The sequence below is a fragment of the Pan paniscus genome, chromosome 3 (assembly GCF_029289425.2).
Source record: "Pan paniscus chromosome 3, NHGRI_mPanPan1-v2.0_pri, whole genome shotgun sequence".
NCBI classification, from domain to species: Eukaryota; Metazoa; Chordata; class Mammalia; order Primates; family Hominidae; genus Pan; species Pan paniscus.
Window position 1 is genome coordinate 139,598,262 of NC_073252.2, and position 19,525 is coordinate 139,617,786.

At 37.2% G+C, this 19,525-nt stretch overlaps 1 protein-coding gene across 5 annotated transcripts in view; it reads left to right on the plus strand.

Annotated features, from left to right (window-relative positions):
* The window catches only part of IL15 (interleukin 15), a 110,683-nt gene that overhangs the window by 78,933 nt on the left and 12,225 nt on the right, over nucleotides 1-19,525 (plus strand). For 3 of the 5 annotated variants that reach the window (XM_003820694.5, XM_003820693.6, XM_055111858.2), the window contains 2 exons: nucleotides 17,658-17,768; nucleotides 18,762-18,859. In XM_003820694.5, the coding sequence (XP_003820742.1) occupies nucleotides 17,757-17,768; nucleotides 18,762-18,859 (110 nt within the window). In that variant the 5' untranslated portion in view covers nucleotides 17,658-17,756. Of the gene's footprint in view, nucleotides 1-17,657; nucleotides 17,769-18,761; nucleotides 18,860-19,351; nucleotides 19,471-19,525 lie in introns of those variants that run through there. The other 2 variants (XM_063603914.1, XR_010112037.1) reach the window with 2 other exon arrangements.

The window sequence follows — 19,525 nt, forward strand, 5'->3', positions numbered from 1 at the left end:
TGGGTACATGTAATACTCAGTGGTGGGCAGGGATCCCAGCCTTGATGAAGGTGGCTAAGGGAGTTCTCAATTAGATGTCCTGAGGTTGTACCAGGATGAAGGGTGTGAGCTACCTCAGTTCCCCTGCCAGGCCAACAGAAAAGCTATCCACCTCATAGCCTCACTCCTGTACCAGTGTTCTGGCTATTCAGATCATACGGGCACCTCTTTTCATGTGTAGGAATGTTGATGCTCCAAGTAGCGGGGAATTGTGACCTTGCCTCTTATGCAGGCCTGAATATGGAGAGTACTCCCCCTGTTGGGCTGCAATCACCATGAATTGTTCCAGGAAGGCTGTCTATAGACACATATACTCTGCATTCTTGTGGTAGAAACTCCAGTTGTGTCCGCAGTGATGTAACAGGGTTGAACAAGGATCTCTTCTCCAAGACCCTTCATGATCACAGAGGCTGCCTGCCTGTTGGGGTAGAGGTGCTGACTTTCTCTATTGTGCCCAGCTCTGCACTTGGGTCACTGCTGAAAGAAACCTTCCACCAGTGGAAAGATCTGGGACTCAAGCCTGCTGTTCAGACTCTTTTGTTCCATGGGGTGTTCTCATGATACGGTGTTCTCTCCCTTCCCCTAAAAATGGGACTTCTTGAGAGCTGGACTGCAGTGATTACTATTGATCTTCTGGGTCTAGCCACCCAGTAGGGCTACCAGACTCTGGGCTGGTGATGGAGAATGTCTGCAAAGGATCCAGTGATGTGACCTTTCTTCAAGTCTCCCCGCAATGGATACCAGCACCTGCTTTGAATGGAGGTGGCAGGGGAGTGACGTAGACTGAGATTCCTTGGTTGTCAATAGGCTTAGTGTGCCGGCTTTCTTGAATGCTGGTTATACTAATAGTGAACTTGTCATGTGGACAGACTCAGGACCCCTGGATAGCCAGGGTATTGCAGGCAGTGGTGTAAGCTGAGATCCCACAGCTGTTTTCTCCTTCCTGAGAGCAGTGATATTCTGCTGAGAGGTATTGTGATGGCCTGAGTTGGCTGGCCTCCAGCCAGGAGGTGGCGCTTGCAAGACAGCATCAGCTGCAGTAGCAGCAGTGGGATTTGAGCTTGCTTTAAGTTGCCCAGGGGAATTATTCTGGTTTCTTAGGTGATGGACAGGGCTGTAGAGCTCCCAAAAGTTTATGTTATTTGTGTTCATCTACTAGGATGAGTGGAGAAATATCACCAGGTGAGGGCAGGGTTAGGTGGGTCTGAGCTCAGACTCCCCTTGGGTGGGGCCTGCCGCAGCCACTGTAAGAGGCATGGGGTGGTTTGCAGGCCACTAGGGTAACGATCCAGAGGTGAGTATATCTGCCTCTGCTATGCAGAAGATTTCACAAAGGGATTGGGGAGTAGCGGGCAGCAGTAAGCCTCATCCAGCTCCTTGCAGTTGGCAAGGCCAATCTCGCTCCTGAAGTGTCCTGCTATCAGCACCAGGTTTAGGTCCACATAGCCTATGCACAGAACTCAGACCTGCCTGAGGCCATAAGCTTCCCTGCAGAAATAGCAAGCATGACTTTTGGGTCACGTCCCTCCTCGTCTGGTCTGCCCTCAAGGCTGGTCAGCAGTGCTCTTCCCACTCGCCACCAAGTTCTGTTGATGGGTGTACATCCCTACTCAAAATTATATCACAAATTCAGCTGGGAGCTTCTTTTACCCTGTGACCCCTCCCTGAGCTCATTGGCTAACTTTCTTGAGGGCTCCTGTGAGATATAGTCAGGAATGGCTTTCCTTGGTTCATACTAGAGACTCAGAATACCTGCAAGGCACTTCCTGCGACTGCTTCTACTTTTATTTTCACGAGGCTCCCTAAATTTGTTCCAGCTCTTGGTAGCATTAAGGCCTTCTTCTGTGGCCTGGATTTTCAGATTCCTTAGTGGGGATATGTGCTCAAAGGTAGAATCTCCCCGTCTCATACTCTGGGAACTTTTATTTTTTTTCCTATCTCATGGAGTAGGCTGCAGCCTATCACTTCTTTCAAAAGGTCTGTGGATTTTTCCAGCTTTCCCAGTGGGAAAGGCATGCTAACACTGCCTCCTATCTGCTATCTTGAAAAAAAAAAAAAAAAAAAAAGGTATATAGATCATTCACTTCCTTGGTTAAGTTTATTTCTAGGTATTTGATTTTTTTAATTTTTTGTAGCCATTGTAAATAGGATCCCTTTTTGATTTCCATTTTAGCTAATTCATTATTGGTGTATAGAAATGCTGGTGATTTTTAAATGTTGTTTTTCTGTCCTGCAACTTTACTGAATTTGTTAATTTTAAGAGTTTTTTGATGAATTCTTTAGGGTTTTTAATATATAAAGTTTTGTCATCTGCAAACTGGGACAATTTGACTTCCTCCTTTCCAATTTGGATGCCTTTTATTTATCTGGCCTAATTGTTCTGGGTAAGATTTCCAGTACTATGTTGAATAGAAGTGATGGATAGGCATCCTTGTCTTGTCTTTAATCTTAGAAGAAAAGCTTTCAGCTCTTCCCCCTTCAGTATGATGTTAGCTGTTGTTTTGTCATATATGACCTACTGAGATACATTCCTTCTATGTCTAATTTTTTGAGAGTTCATCACATGAAGGAATGTTGAAGTTTTTCAAATGCTTTTCTGCATATTATCATCTGGATTTTGTTTTTCTTCCTGTTAATGTGTTGTACCATATTTATTGATTAGCTTGTTATACCATGCTTACCATGCTTGCTTCTCTGGGATGAATCCCACTTAATCATACTAAATTATTTTTTTAATATGCTGTTGGATTCAGTTTGCTACTCTCTTGTTAAGAATCTTGTGTCTATATTCCTCATCAATATTGACCTATAGTTTTATGTTTTTGTTGTATCCTTGTCTGGTTTTGGAATCGGATTAATGCAGGCATTATAAAATAAGTTTAAAAGTATTCTCCCATCTTCAGTTTTCTTCAGTAGTTTGAGGAGAATTGGTGTTAGTACTTTATATATTTGGTGGAATCCAGCAGTGAAGCTTTCAGGTCCCGGTCTTTTCTTTGATGATGGAAGACTTATTAGTGATAATAATAAATAATAATTTATATTGTTATTAATTTCTTCACTCATTATCAGTCTGTTCAGATTTTCTATTTCTTGGTGGATTTTCTATTTTAATTTTGATAGGTCATATGTGTCCAGAAATTTATTCATTTCTTCCATGTCATCAATTATTTTGGTGTATACTTATTCATAATAGTCTCTCATGATCCTTTGTATTTTTGTAGTATCAGTTGTTATGTCTCATTTTTCATCTCTTATTTTATTTATTTGAATCTCTCACTTGTTTTTTACCGTAGGTAAAGGTTTGTTGATTTTTATCTTTTTAAAAAGCCAAATCTCTGTTTTGGTTTTTATATGAATTCATTTTTTTGTCTGTATTTTATTTGTTTATGTTTTGAATTGTATTATTTCTGTCCTTCCTTCTACCAATTTTGGGTTTAGTTTGTTCTTATTATTTTTAGTTCCTTGAGGTGAATCATTGGATTGTTTACTAGAAATCTTTCTTCTTTTTTGGTGTAGGCATTTACTATTTTAAACTTCCCTCTCAGAGCTTCTTTCACTATGTCACATAGGTTTTGATACGATGTGTTTCCATTCTTGTTTGTCTGAAGGAATTTTTTTTTCACTTTTACTTCCCTCATTGACCCATTGGTTATTTAAGAACAAGTTGTTTAATTTCTATGTATTTTTAAATTTTCTGAAGTTTTTATTTTAGTATTGATTTCTAGTTTTATTGCATTATGGTTAGGAAAGATACTTGTTATGATCTCTATCTTCTTAAAAATTTTAAGACTTGTTTTGTGGCCTAACATGTGATCTATCCTAAAAAATGTTCCATATGCAGATGAGAAGAATGTGTACTCTGTCGGATGCAGTGTTCTATAAATGTCTGTTAGGGCCATTTGGTCTATGGTATAATTTAAGTCCAATGTTTCTTTGTTGATTTTTTGTCTAGATGATCTGTTCATTGTTGAAAGTGGTATATTGAAGCCCTCTACTATTATTGTATTGCCCTCTGTTTCTCCTGTTAGGTCTAATAATATTTGCTTTAGATATCTGGGTGCTCTGGTGTTGGCTGCATAAACATTTATAATTGTTACATCCTCTTATTGATTTCTTTATTTTTATATAATGACCTTCTTTACCTCTTTTGACTTGATGCCTATTTTATCTGATATAAGTATGGCTATTTCTGCTTGCTTTTTGTTTCTGTTTGTATGGAATATCTTCTTCTATCCCTCCACTTTCAGTCTGTGTTATGCTTGTTGGCAGCATATAGTTGGTTCCTTTTAAAAATTCATTCAGCCACTCTCTACCTTTTAACTGGAGAATTTAGTCCACTTATATTCAAGGTTATTATTGATAGATAATACCTTACTCCTAACATTAAAAAAATTACTTTCTGGTTATGGTTATTTCGTAAATGTTTTGTTCCTTTCTTCCTCTTTTATTGTTTATCTCTGTGGTTTGGTGGTTTTATGTGTTACTAAGCTTGGTTTCTTTTCTCCTTCTTGTTTGTATATGTGTTATATCTTTCTTTGTGGTTATTATAAGGATAAAGGGTCTGATGGTTTATTTAAATCTGATAGCAACTTAATTTTGGTCACATAAAAATACTCCAGATGTTTTCTCTTTTCTTTACTATTTATATATTTGTTTCCTTAATTTACTTCTTTACCCATTATGTAGCTGTTGTAATTTTTGACCATTTTGACTTTAAACCTTCATACTAGAGGATTAAAAGATTTGCATAACTTTACAGCGCTAGGATATTCTGAGTTTGATTTATGGATTTACCTATACTGGTGAGCTTTATATTTTCACATGTTTTTATTATAGTAATAATCAGCCTTTCATTTCCAATTGTACCACTCCTTTAAGCATTTCTTGTAAGATCAGTTAAGTGGTGATGAATCCTGTCAGTGTTTGTTTGTCTGGGAATGTCTTCATTTCTCCTTCATTTTTGAAGGATAGCTTTGCTGAATATAGTGTTCTTGGCTGATTTTTTTTTTTTTAATTTTCAGCACTTTGAATATGTCATGCCATTCTCTCCTAGTCTGCTGAAAAATCTGATAGTCTAATAGAGATCCTTTTGTATGTGAGTTAATACATTTGTCTTGCAGCTTTTAGAATTCTTTGTCTTTGACTTCCGACAGTTTGATAATCATGTGCCTCAGAAAGGATCTTTTGGGGTTCAATTTAATTAGGGACTTTTCAGCTTCCTGAATCTAGATGTTTGTATCTCTCTGAATACTTGGGAAGCCTAAAGCTATTATTTCTTAAATACATTTCCTATGCCTTTAAAAAAATTTCTTCTTCCTCTGGCATTCCTGTAATGTGAATATTTGTTTTCCTAATTGTATCCCATGTATTCTGTAGGCTTTCTTCATTCTCTTTTGTTCTTATTTCTGTGTTTTTCCTCTGACTGGGTTATTTCAAAGACCTGTTTTCTAGTTCAGAAATTCCTTTATGAAAGATCTAGTCTATTGTTAAAAATTTCACTTGTATTTTTTAAATTTTCATTTATCAAATTTTTCAGCTCCCAGATTTCTGTTTGGTTCTTTTAAAATTATATTTATATATTATGAATTTCTCATTCCAATTATTGATTGTTTGTCTGTGTTCTATTGTATCTCACTGAGCTTTTTAAAGATCATAATTTTTAATTATTTTTTAGGCATTTCATAAGTATTTTACTTGGGGTCTTCTACTAGGATTTATTGTGTTCCTTTGGGGGTATCATGTTTTCTTGCTTTTATTATATTTCCTTTGTCTCTGCATTGATACTTGTTCATATAGTAGAATAGTTTTTGTTTCCAATTTTATGGAGTAGCTTTTTCAGGGAGAGACATTTCCTGTAGATAAGTCCTAGGTTATAAGTTCAGTATGGTGAATGGCTTTGATTCTGGGTGGACTCAGTAGCATGGTATCTGTGCAGTTTCTTTGGCTGTAATACTCATCAGTGATGTCTGTGATTGCCTCAGTGGTCTATGCTGTGAGAGCTTTTGAGGTAGTGGCATAGTTTTCTTGGGGTGGGAGCACTGGGTTGGTTTTCAGGTTGGGCATGTGGGGGCACAGAGAGCTGACAAGCTGTCTGGCTACCTCTCCAGAGAGTCAGTGGCTACTGCTGTGCTGGCTGTTGGGCCAGGCTTGAGCTTACAGAGATGCTGCCAGCAAGGTGGCTGTGTGGCTTTCTTTTCAGTGAGGCAGGGCAGCCACCAAACTAGATGAGCACAGCAATGCCAAGCATCCCTGTGGCAGTCTTTTGGAGAGGCAGAGCGGCTGCAGGACTGGATGTCAGGCTGCATGTGAATGTTTGTGGGTGCAGCAAGGCCAGGCAGCTCTGCAGTGGCCTTTCATGGGAGTGGGTTGCCACATGACCACTTGCCAGGCTGGGTGCAGGCACATACATGCTCAGAGTGCTTGCTGGCTGTGAAGCACAGGTATGTGTTGGTAACATGGCTAGTGGCTGTTTGGAAGCTTCCCTGCTGTGCATATCTGCCTGTTCCCTGAGATAGTGGTGTGCCATGTGAGTTTGGACACTGGGGTCTTGGTCATTATGACATGCCTATGCTCTAGGTAGCTGAGTTTGTGGTGGTGCAAGCATTCATGTGAACATAGTGGAATGAGAGCAGGGCCTCAGGGTTGGAGACAGTCAGTTGCTATTGGCTCCTAGTAGTGGGTCTGGTTTTAAGAAGCCATTGAGCTGTATCATCTTAGGTCTTAAGGGTGGGAGGCGTTCAAGGTGGGCTCCTACTGTGAGGCAGTGCAGCTGTACAAACTTCTGGCTAATCTCCAAACTGGATTCAAAACCTATAAGGACCAGGAGACTCTCCTGCAGCAAGGATTTCTGGCATGTGTGGTAACAATTGGGACTGCTGGGGATTTAGAGCTTACCTTTACCCCATAAGAAGAAGTCTCCCTGACTCTGAGCTAATTCTGGTGAAGATGACGTTGTGGCAGAAGTGGATTACTTGCTCTCCTCTCTATGGTGCTATTCTCGCCTTCTGTGCTTCACAGGGATGTTGCCACTGCCCTGGTGCTCTCCAGCATACTTCCTCAGTCACTCCAGTCAAATTATAGATGTTTATTCACTGTTTTGATCCCTTTTAGTTGGGGGAACAAGCACCAGGTAACTATAGTCAGTCATCTTTCTAACTTCATTTGGACAGGTATTTTAATTAAGTGCAATTTCCAGATTGACTTCCTCTTTTATTCAGGATTACTTTAAATGATAATTTTATGTTTATAAGTGGATGGGATTTTTTATTTGCTATTCTTTTATTATTAATTTGTAATTCAATATTATTCAATATTGAAATTTTTCAATATTGAAAAATTTCAATATTATTGAAATTTTCAGAATTCAATATTCAATTTAATAGTTCAATACTATTAATTTTTTGGATTTGTGATCATATAATGTAACAAGTATGAATTCAGATTTGTGTAATGTTTGAGACTTTATTTTAGATCTAGGACATAAACACTTTAGGTCTAGGTCATAGATGACCTTTTACAAACATTCTGTATGTTTATTTTTAATGTGCTATCACTGTGGTGTAGGATGTCATGTATCTAATCTGTTTAATCAAATGTACATATATACTACATAAAAAGGTTGTTCATTGTATTTTTAAAATTTGCCCTAGGCATTGGTTTGCTGGAGCCAGCTCTAATTGGCTCATTAGGGCCAATGGTTAAATAGTTAGGAATTTTATGAACCAGCTTTTAAGCCATTGGTATTTTGAAGTCAGTATAGTGAGGTTTTTATACAACAAAAATTGGGAAATGCTACAAAGCAACAATTTTTTTTTTGAGAGCTAGTTTACTGTCATATCAATGCTAGCCTTACTGATTTCTGTATATGTTTAAATTTCTAAAAACTATGTTAAAATATTTTATAACTTATTTTTCATATTTGTTTTTCTCTATATAATTTGAAGCTATACTGTTAGGTACATAAACATTCATAACTATTATATCTTCTCAGAGGGTTTTATTTATTTTCTCAACTTTTATTTTAGGTTCAGGGTGTATGTGTGCAGGTTGGTTACGTGGGTGAATTGTGTGTTGCTGAGGTTTGGTGTATGAATGATGCCATCACCCAGGTAGTGAGCACAGTAATCAATGAGTAGTTTTTCAACCCTTGTTCTCCTCCCACCCTCCCCCCACACTAACTCAGTGTCCAGTTTCTATTTACCCCAACTTATAAGTGAGAAGATGCAGTATTTGATTTTCAACAGAAAATCATTAAAAATCATTATTTTGCCTATGATAATGGCTTCCAGCTGCATCCATGCTGCTGCAAAGGATATGATTTCCTTCTTTTTATGACTGCATAGTATTCCAAGGTGTATATATACCACATTTTAAAAAATTCAGTCCACTGTTAATGTGGAATTACAGCAGGGCCTCAGCAATGGAGACAGTTATTGGCCCCTGGGGCAGGATACCCTCTATTAGTGGGTCTGGTATCAAGAAACCATTGAGCTGTATAATCTTAGGTCTTAGGGGTGGGAGGTGTTCAAGAGCCAGTGTTAATGGACATTCTCAGAGAGTTTTAACTTTTATCCATGTGCATTATCCATTATATTGTTTAGTACTTCTCACTTGAGTTCTACTTTTTCTCTATTCTTGTTACTACAGTCATCTATTCTTGTTACTACAGTCATATTTACTTGGCATATCTTTTTTTTGTAATTTTTAAGCATTTCATATCATTTTATTTTTGTTTCATTTCTTATAAAGTCATATTTTAAAATTTATCTCTGTGTCTACTTTTTAACTAATGTTAGTATCCATCTCTTAGTAAGCAAATATAGTTTATTTACATCTTTGCTTGCATGAGTGAATGATTACTGGTATGTTTAGACTTACTACTGCCACATTGTTTTTTCTGTGTATTTTTACTGCACTTTCTTTTTTTTCTTCTCTCTTTCTGCCTGTCCCCACTACCTCTACTACTATTACAGCCTTCTGTTAGATTCTTTGAGTTTTGTTTGTTCATTTTATTTTATTTTGGTTTGGAAATTATACATGTCTGGCTTGGGTTTTTTTTCATAGTTAAATTTTCTCTTGACTTTTTGCAATTAATTAGCATAAGTGTATTTCAAATTATCACAAATAAAATAATCATCAGAGTATGAGTTTACTTCCTCCTCTTCCTTTTCCTACACCATTTCCCCCAGGGAGAGTATCCATGATTTTCCTTGCACATTGCTACTTGTAAAAGTACATGGCTAAATCACTAGTTTCCTAGCATTGCAACCGATGATACAGTGACTGAAAAGGAGGATGAGATAATTTTTTATAATTACAAATATTTTCTATATCATGGTTGTGGTAGTAATTTCATGAGTGTATAGTGTCATCAGAACTGTATACTGTATGCTTAAAACAAGTGTATATTTTATTATCTTAAAATTGTATCTCAATAAAGTTTATTTAAAAGTATGGTACAGAATGTCAGAGAGAGCAAGAAATAATTAGCAGGATGTAGAGAAAGCCCATTGCAAGTTACATCTTATGAAATTATATTGGCATGGTTTTTCCAGAAATACTTAGCAGTTTGGAACTTGAAATTGGCGAGATGAATGTAGCAGAAAGATGAAATGTGGGGTAAAGTTAGTGTGCTATTTAGGATAGTATTTATTACAGTGACTGGCTGGGCCACCTTCTGGTTAGGGAAGCTAGTGCAGCTAAGATGCTGATAGTTGTGAGAATAGGGAAAATCTATTAATAATATAAACAAATTAAAAATCAAATCCAGTAATTGTGTCATATGTGCTTATTATATGCTTAGCATGCTTATAGGTGTTGTAGGTACAGTAACTAGTAAGATACACAAGGTTTCTGACCACAAGAATTTCACATTTTTGCAAAATGAATGATGTCAAAAATGTACTTTAATGAACTGCCATTAGTTATTTAGACTCAAATATAAATGTTACTAATTCTGCATTCTTATATCCCACATCTTTTTTGAATAACTTTTTAATTTATCTAGAATGCATTTTTTACTTAATTATTTCATAGACATTCTGTGGGTCTTATATTTTCTAAGATGTGCTATGAAAGAATGTTTTTGCCCTCCTTTTCAAATACTAATAGCTTTCTAGGTTCAAACTCATTCTCACTTAGAACCTTGAAGATGAATTCTCTTGTCTTGTAAGTACCATGATCAGATTCATTCTGATTTTTGTCCTTAAATAGCTTTCTATTAGCATGTGTTTCATTATCCTGGAATTAGGAAATTCAATTTAAAATTGCTGTGTTTTTCAATTATCCCTTTTATGCCCTGTCAGTGTGAAAGCTTGTGTTCTACTTCAGCTCTGTAAACTTTTCTTTTATGACTGTTTTGATTGTTTCATTCTGTCTGTTGTCTCTTTGCTGTCTGTTTATGGAACTCCTTTTGGATACTATGTTGGAATTTCTAGACCTATCTATCTGATAATTTCCAACTTTTTCTTCTTCTGTGCTATGGTTTGGGATAATTTCTTCACCTTAGTGAGTGTTTGAATGAAGTGCTTTTGAAAACTGACTAGAGGAACAGATATCATTGATTGTTTCCAGACAGTAGGTTAAATATATCTTTGCTGCCCTGAGGAAGCTGTCCATTGTTCCTGCCCTGGAGAATTATACTAGCTGGAATTTTTCAAAAACATTTATACCAAACATTTTCAAAAACATTTGCACCAAGTGACAATAGCCCATGAACATAGTGCTACAGAAAACTATGATCAGAGAGTGGTAAGAGATCTACCATATATCCCCTCCAGCTACATAAATGAATATCCCTTGTTTACCTTAAACGATAAGCTACCTGAGGTGTTTCTATATTTATTTTATATATTTCTATAAATAAATATATTGTTTAAATATATATTAAATATTGTTTAAATATATATTTCTATATATAAATATATTGTTTAAATATAGTGTTTCTATATTTACCCACTATCTGTTTAATTAATGCTTTTTGATAGTGATTGAAACTAAGATGTCCAAATCTTACTGCTACCTCTGTCCCTGGCAGCTCAAAGAATATTTATATAGATTATTGTTTGCTTTGGAAACATTTCAATATAATTAACCAATTTGTCTTATTTTAAGCATTCCAAAGAACTTAAAGGTGTTTCATTAAAAAAGATACATATATTTATATACCTTTGTATGAAGTAGTTACCTAATCATTTTTTTTGTTTTGATAAACTGAAATTTATAGGCCTTATAAACATATTGGGTAGCCTTATGAGAATTAATACCAACCTCAGGTCTTATATTTGTATGAATGAATTTTTTAAAAAATCATTATAGTAACCCAAGTTATTATAGTTTGTATTGGGGCTTATTTAGCCTTGATATTGAATACAGATTAAGTTTGAGGACATTTCTTATTTGAAAATCTCATATTGGTGTCAATTTAAAATAGCTTGAAAGCAATTACTGAAAATGTCTTAGTGCGATTAATGATAGGAAGATTGGAGATGTTTAAAGATATCACTTTCTCAGCTGTACTTAAATTAGGACTGAAAAGAGATCTGTAGTGGTCAAGAGCTGGCAAACCAACTGTTTATTTATCAAAACCGACTAGTTATTTATCAAAGCAGGTGGTTGGTGATTCAAATCCATCAACCACCTGTTTTTATAAATAAAGTTGTATTGGAACACAGCCATACCGATTTGTTTATGTGTTGTCTATAGCTGCTCTTACACTACAGTGGATGAGTTAATCACTGGCAACAAAGTCTGCAAGACTTGCAAAGCATAAAACATTATCTGGCCCTCTACACAAAGTGTTAACCAGTTGCTGCTTTAAACAATGGTGACAGTTTTGTGGAGTCTTACTGACCACTACTTTCACACTGTTAGGAAAATGTCTCACAGTCATCTGAAAACACACTATACTTGTTTGCATATGGCCTTGCTTGGGTTCTGCCTTCTGCCTCAATGCTGTTTTTCTCCTTTCACTCATGCCTAGAATATATCCAACCTTCAAGGTATGATTCAAGTAACACTACCTTTATGAAGTCCTATCATAAAGAAATGAAGTAAAATTTCCTGGGCAAATCTCCCAATCGCTCCCTTACATGTAGTTTGAAATCCCTTGCCCCTCTCTTCCTTGTACTTGCTTGGTATACACATAACAGGTTTAAATCCGGTTCTGTACCTATTCCAGGCTTTCTTTCCCTTTCAGCTTACTGTGGCTGGAGAAAACACATACAACCCTAATGACTAATCTCACTCCACAACCATTCACAACATTGATCCTTCAAAAGGCCAGGCTCTCATACTATTCTCCCAGTTACCTAAATGGCTATTTTGTGTGTCCTCTTCCCTCTCATCCTCCTCCTGTCCCCATCCTCCTCCTGTCCCCATCCTCCTCCAATCTTCACTTTCTGCTCATGACTTTTTATTTTAATTCACTGAGAAAATGGAAGTAATAGTAGAAAACTTACACCTACCTACCAGCCCCATCCCCCTTATAACTCAGCATTCCTTCCCGTGACAGTAGATGACTCAGCCCTCGCCCCCTCTTGGAGGTGAGCTAACATCCTCATCTTCACTTGCTTATTAGAGAACATTACTCTGGCACTTCCCACCCCCTCCAAAATCCTTAATTCCCCCTCTCTAATAAGTCAGTCCCATCAGCATGCAAACATGTTATTATTTCCACCACTTACCACCTGCAACAACCCCCTTTCCTTCCTCCCTTTTGGAGCAGGATTCTTAAAAACATTGCCTGCACTAGCATTTTAAAAACCTTTTCTTGCTACTTTCTTGTCAGCCATCCCAGGCAGGCTTCTGCCTCCATCAAACCCCTAAAAGTGCTATTGTCAGAGTCATCTGACATGACCTCCGGGTTGCCAAGCCCACTGGTCAGTGCTGAAACTGTGTCTTGCTTGGCCTGTCAGTGCATTTGATGTGTCCATCATTCCCTTTTGCTGGATATACTTCCCTTGACTGACTTCTAGAATATGATACTCTTCATTTTCCCCTTATTCAGTAGTCATTCCTTTTGATTTTTCTTTCCTGGTCCTTCTTTTATAATCCCTGACCTAATTAATACTGAAGTATCCCATGCTCAGGTTTTGGTCCTTTTCTCTACCTACACCACTCCCTCATGAGCACTCTGATGAGTTGCATATCTATTTCCAGTTCAGACACATTCCTGAACTCGAGATTTATGTATCCAATGGCATATTTGACATTTCCTTGTGCATATCTAATGAGCCTTTCAAACTCAGCATGTCCAGAACTGAAACTCCTGACCTGTCCCCTCTCCTCAAGGCATCAGCTGTGTCCAAGGCTTGCTTTTTTCAGTTGATGTCAGCTCCATCTTCTCAGGTGTTCAGAGGAAAAGACAGAGTCATTCTCATTCTCTTGTTTCCTCCTGTACCCTGCAATCTGTCTGGAAATTATATTAGTCCTGTCATAAAAAATGATTCCAGACTCTAACCACATGTATCTATCTCCACTGCTACCCCAAGTAGATTCAGGTCCTCCTCTCCTCCACCTTTCTGACCTCATCTCAGACTACTCTTGCCCTTGCTCATTCCACTGGCTTCTTTTCTGTCCCTTAGACTCATAGCCACACAGTTGCCTCTGCCCTAGCTATTCCCTCTGCTTCAAATAGTCTTCACTGAGACACCACCGGGGCTCACACCCTTGCTATCTTTACCCTGACTACCCAAAATTTCAACCTCACCCTTCTTACCTTGTTTCCTTTTTCCTAGATAATTTTTCACTCTCTAAAAAAATACATAATTATAATAACTTATTTGTGCATTTTCTATATGGTTCATCTTTCTTTCTGAAATCAAGATTGTGTTCTGCCATCATTGATGTATTCCAAGGTCATAAAAATGCCTAGCCCATAATAAATATTCAGCGAATATTTACTAAATGAAGCAAGGAAAGTGATGTTGTCTTATAATCTCTATATTCTATTCAGTCTCGGCTTGTCTTTTCTAGTGGTTTGAATGAATGGATGATGCATTTAACCCAAAAAAACAATACTTGTAAATCTTTTATTCTTGTATGTTTAATTAATTTTAAATGTGTGATTAGACAAGTTAATAAGCAGAACAAAACATCAAGTATGTTAGATCATCTTTCCTCACTGGGAAGAACTACAATATTGGTATAGAATGTAAGATGTTTACAGTTATTTTCACAAGTAATGATTTGCTTTGGAAATAGCAACGGTGTGAGCCCCGACAGTATCTGGGTGAAGAATATTTGAAGCAGAAGGAAAATCTAGAGCAGAGGCAACTGTGTGACTACAAGTCTAAGGGACAGTTTTCACTCCAGAATGAAAACTATAGAGATGCCTGCCTGCGTTAACTTGCTCACCTCACTGTGTATTTTCCCTGGGCAGTACCATCCTGCTAGGATTTCAGTGCTGCCGTGATTCGGCAGTCACCTTGCAGTGAGATCCAATCACAAGATTCCAAATAATTCCTACCCTGTGAGCTCCTTGAGGACAGGGCTGGGATTTAGTCTCTTTTATTTCACAGGCCCAGAGTTCTAGGATGGCAGAATGGTTTTGGGTGCCAGGCCCCACCTGGTTGCTCTCCATGGGCATACTGCCCAGGGCTGCCTTGGGACTTGGCTCCCTACATTCCGGTGCAGCAGTCTTCAGCCACCCCAACTATGGCTTAAGTGGCCCCAGCTGCAGCTTGACCCGCTGCTTCACAAGATACAGGTGGTAAGACTTGGTGAAATTCATGTGGTGTTAAGCCTGCAGTCTCACAGAATACAAGAGCTGAGGGGGCATGGCTTCCTCCACTTTGATTTCAAAAGATGATGCTGACTTATTTGGGGCACAGGCAGAGACTTTGCACAGGGGCAGAACCACCACAGAGAGCCCCCAACAGGGCGGTACCTCGTGGCCAAGGAAATGGGATTGCCACCAAAATCCTAGAATTATGGTTAACAGTGTAGAGCTGCAGTCTGGAAAAGCTTCAGGCATGAGACTCCAACCCATGACAGCTGAAGAATAGGCTGAGCCTAGGAAAGCTATGGGAGCTGAGCTGCCTGAGGCTTTAGGGGTCCAACCCCCACCCAGTGTGCCCAGGATGCAGAATATGGAGTGAAAGGAAATTATTCTCCAACTTTAAGATTTAATATTGTTCTCTCTGTTGGGTTTTGGACTTGTTTCAGATGAGTTATCCCTCTTTTCTTGCCTATTTCCCCATTTTAGAATGGGAATGTCTCTTCTATACCTTCGCACATTGTATTTTGGAAGCAGATAGCTTATTTTGATTTCACAGGCTCGTGGTTGCAGAACATTTGCCTTCAGGATGAAGTCTCACCCATATTTGATTTAGATAAGTATTACCTAGATAACTAGATTAACTAGATTTAGATAAGTATTAACTAACAGTGTTAACTTTCGAGTTAATACTGGAGTGACTTTTGAGCCTGCTAGGATGGAATGAATATATTTTGCATTGTATGAAGGATGTGAATTTGGCAGAGAGGGGAGGGTAGGGGCAGAATGCTATGGTTTGAATGCCTCCACCAAAACTCATGTTGACATTTAATTGTGACTGTGACAGTTTTAAGAAGTGGGATCTTTAACCGGTAATTAGGTATCTCTTTAGGCACTTTCATTAGACAGGGCCCTCATGAATGGATTAATGCAATTACGGAGGGAGTGAGTTTGTTATTGCATGAGTGGGCTCCTTATTAAAGGGTGATTTTGGCTTAGTTTCCTCTCTGTCTCATGTGCTTGCTTTCACCTTCTACCCTTCTGCCACAGGATGACCCTTAGCAGATGTCAGTGCCATGCACCTGTACTTCCCAGCCTCCAGAACTGTGAGCCAAATGAGCTTGTGTCCCTTGTAAATTAAGTTTGTGGTGTTCTCTTATAGCAGCAGAAAATGGATTCAGGCAGCAAGCAGAGCTCTAAAATACTTCTTTTTTTTTTGAAATGGAGTTTCACTTTTGTTGCCCAGGCTGTAGTGCAAAGGCATGATCTCGGCTCACCACAACCTCTGCCTCCCGGGTTCAAGCAATTGTCTGGCCTCAGCCTCCCGAGTAGCTGGGATTACAGGCATGCACTATCACACCCGGCTGATTTTGTATTTTTTTGTAAAGACGGGGTTTCACCATGTTGGTCAGGCTGATCTCAAACTCCCAATATCAGGTGATCCGCCTGCCTCGGCCTCCCAAACTGCTGGGATTACAGGCACGAGCCACCACACCTGGCCAATACTTCTTTTCATCTATACTGGCTTCCATTATCATGATTTTGTTAGATACTTTTGAGGACATTTTCTATTGCATTCCTCCATGTTTGGCAACCACACTCTATGGTGGAGTATTCTGGCTAAGCACTTCGTCTTCTTTTACTTATACCAGCAGGATGTAGTTGAGCAGGGTAGTGAAAATCCATTGTGACATTGTAAAGGCTCACTGCTATAAGAGGCCAGGAATGAAATTTTCATTGTTTACAAAAGTAGCTTCGTAAGGCCTAATTAAAAATTATATCACCCATGGCATTGCTCAATCCCAAGTCAATATTTTTTTTTTTTTGAAAAATGTGGATTCAAGGATACCACAACTAAAAGGGATGTAGGGAATTTAAGAGGCTTTGGATGAAATGATGAAGATTACAGTAAAGTTTTATAAAAAATTTGAAGCACTGAGATAATATAGAAAAAGGGAATAATTATAAAATGAGAGTGATAAGGAAGGTTTGCTTTAAATAAACCAATCAATGAGTGATTTAGATCATATGTAATAGGAATATTAGATTTGATATGTTCTTGTGGACAAAAAGGTATTTCTATTCGATACACCTTTATATCTTGCTTAATACCTAAATAAGTGTTAGCTTTTTCTTTCTATGAGTTATAGATAATACATTTTAAAGCAGCCATTTTTATATTTCAGAAACATCTGAAAAGTATAATAATTTAATTCTTTGAGTTTATGGAACTTAATTCAGTGAATATTTATGTCATGAGTTGTGGCAGATTTTGGTTTTTTGTGGAAGAGGTCACTATGTATATACTATTTTGAAGGGCAGAAAATAGTTGTTTGTATTTTTGTATATTTTGGTTATAAACTGCTTTTAATGGCATGGAGTTGAATTTAGGGATGTTTAATCTTCATATTCTTCACTTGATTTGAGTGAGAAAAAATAAAATTTTCTTGGTTATAAAATTATCAAATGATTAACAATGGTTTCTTTAAAAGACTGAAGATACATATTGAGTGGCTGTAGAAAAGGCTACTGCTACTGTAAACTGGATTAACAATCAGTACTTCTACAAATCTAAGTATTTGTTTGTTTTTACTTTTTACTAGTATGACTCTGGAATTTTTCAATTCAGGGAAATAATAGAATAGAAAAGTTTTGCAAAGGCGTTGTAATCAGACAGAACTGGCCTCAAATCCTGGCTGTCATGTACTTGCTATGGGCCTAGAGTAGCTTACCTAAATGCTACTAACCTTCCTCCATACCATTATTGTAAAGATTAAAGGTGATGCATCTGTTAAGTAACTAATAGAGTGCTTATTAAAAGGTAGGTGTTTAATACGTATTAATTCCCTCCCTTTTTCTTACTAGTCCACTTGTGTTTTTAATGGATCATACTTTACCCTAGATTGTACTGTAGGAGGCATCGTGGATGGATGGCTGCTGGAAACCCCTTGCCATAGCCAGCTCTTCTTCAATACTTAAGGATTTACCGTGGCTTTGAGTAATGAGAATTTCGGTAAGAAAAAAAATAGATGAAAATATCCTGTGGAATTTCCCTAAAAGGTCGTCTGAATCTCAGAGTCTTTGCAATAAGTTACATGGTTATTCTCCAAAGATCTTGAGATATCACAGATGTCTGTTCACATTTAGATTGTTCTTATTTTGAAAATAAATAGGTTTTCAAAAACTCTATTGACCATCTTGATAGGCTCTTCTTGTCATTATAAACGTGTTATTTCACTTATCCCACTCTTTTGTGTTCTCTAAATGTCTTTGTACTCACTAAATTGTGTAGTCTTAGAGGGCAGGGTGTGGGTATCATTCATCTTTTTGAAAGGAAGCATGAACAATTAGTGGTTAAGGTGGCAGTTAACACTGCTTTCTGAAACTTTAAAAGCTTCGACAACACAAAAGAGGCAGGTGAAAGTACCAAAACTCTGGTAAGTTCTAGGATAAATGATTTTCCTAAATCACCAAGAAAAATTATTAGTCACTCTCAAGATGGAATACAGTATCTGTAATTGGTTCCATTTTATCCAATTTTTCACCAAATAATATTAATATAATTCATTTTCATAATTTACATGAAGTTAATATAACTATTGCATCTCTGTTAGTAATGCATGTTATTAACCTGTGCTGTATAAAATATTTTGACCTATTAAAAAAGAGAGAAGGATGAGCAGGAGGTCAAAGATAATATAAAAACATTAAGTGGTGACATTGGTATGTATGTAAATTAACAAATATGTCAACTTTGTTAAATTATCTTTGACATGCATCTGCAGAAATATCTGTTAAGGAACTTTGTGCATAAGAGACAGAGTTGGAGGTAGGAGAGAAAGCGAAAAAAGATAAATTATAGTTTTATTATTTTTTGATAAGGGGCATTAATTATGAAATTATGACAAACTTACATCTTTAGACCTAAAAATATGTTGACATGTTATTTTAAACCTCACTTTTTAACTAAAAAATTTAACCATTTGTCTATGATTATATTTTTCAGAAACCACATTTGAGAAGTATTTCCATCCAGTGCTACTTGTGTTTACTTCTAAACAGTCATTTTCTAACTGAAGCTGGCATTCATGTCTTCATTTTGGGGTAATTTTATCTTTAGGCATAAATAACATTATGTTCATGGTCATGATGATTGTCCTTGGATATCTTTTCCATTAAATTAGTTTACGTTCAGTTTGCTTATATCTCTAGGTACTCAGTATCTGGGGGATAGAAGGCAGACTATAGAGATTTAGAGAGGTTTGGTAAACACCTAACTGAGCATTTTTCTACGTCGTGGTAATAGTCCAAATGAGCATTATAGCCCTCAAATAAATTGGGCCTTTTGATATTTAACTGAACTTGGAAGTACACCACTTATTGATAGACTACATATTTTTCATGGCAATTAAAAGTAGATATTTAGAATTTGCTTATGTTACTTTTTTATCTGTCCCTGACACTGACTCCTCCTATCCCTTGATCTTTATCCTAGTTCAGTTTAAAACATTTCTTTCTTTATTTAAGCCTTTTGTTGTTTCCTTCTAATAAAATTCATATGTTTCCATGACTATTAACTTTTTTCTTCTCTCTTAGATGCAGCTAATATACCCAGTTGGCCCAATGCACCTAACCTATAGTTATATAATCTGACTCTCAGTTCAGTTTTACTCTACTAATGCCTTCATGGTATTGGGAACCATAGATTTGTGCAGGTAATTCTTCATCATAAGACAGATTAGTGTTGACTATCATGCTTCTGTGTAAGAT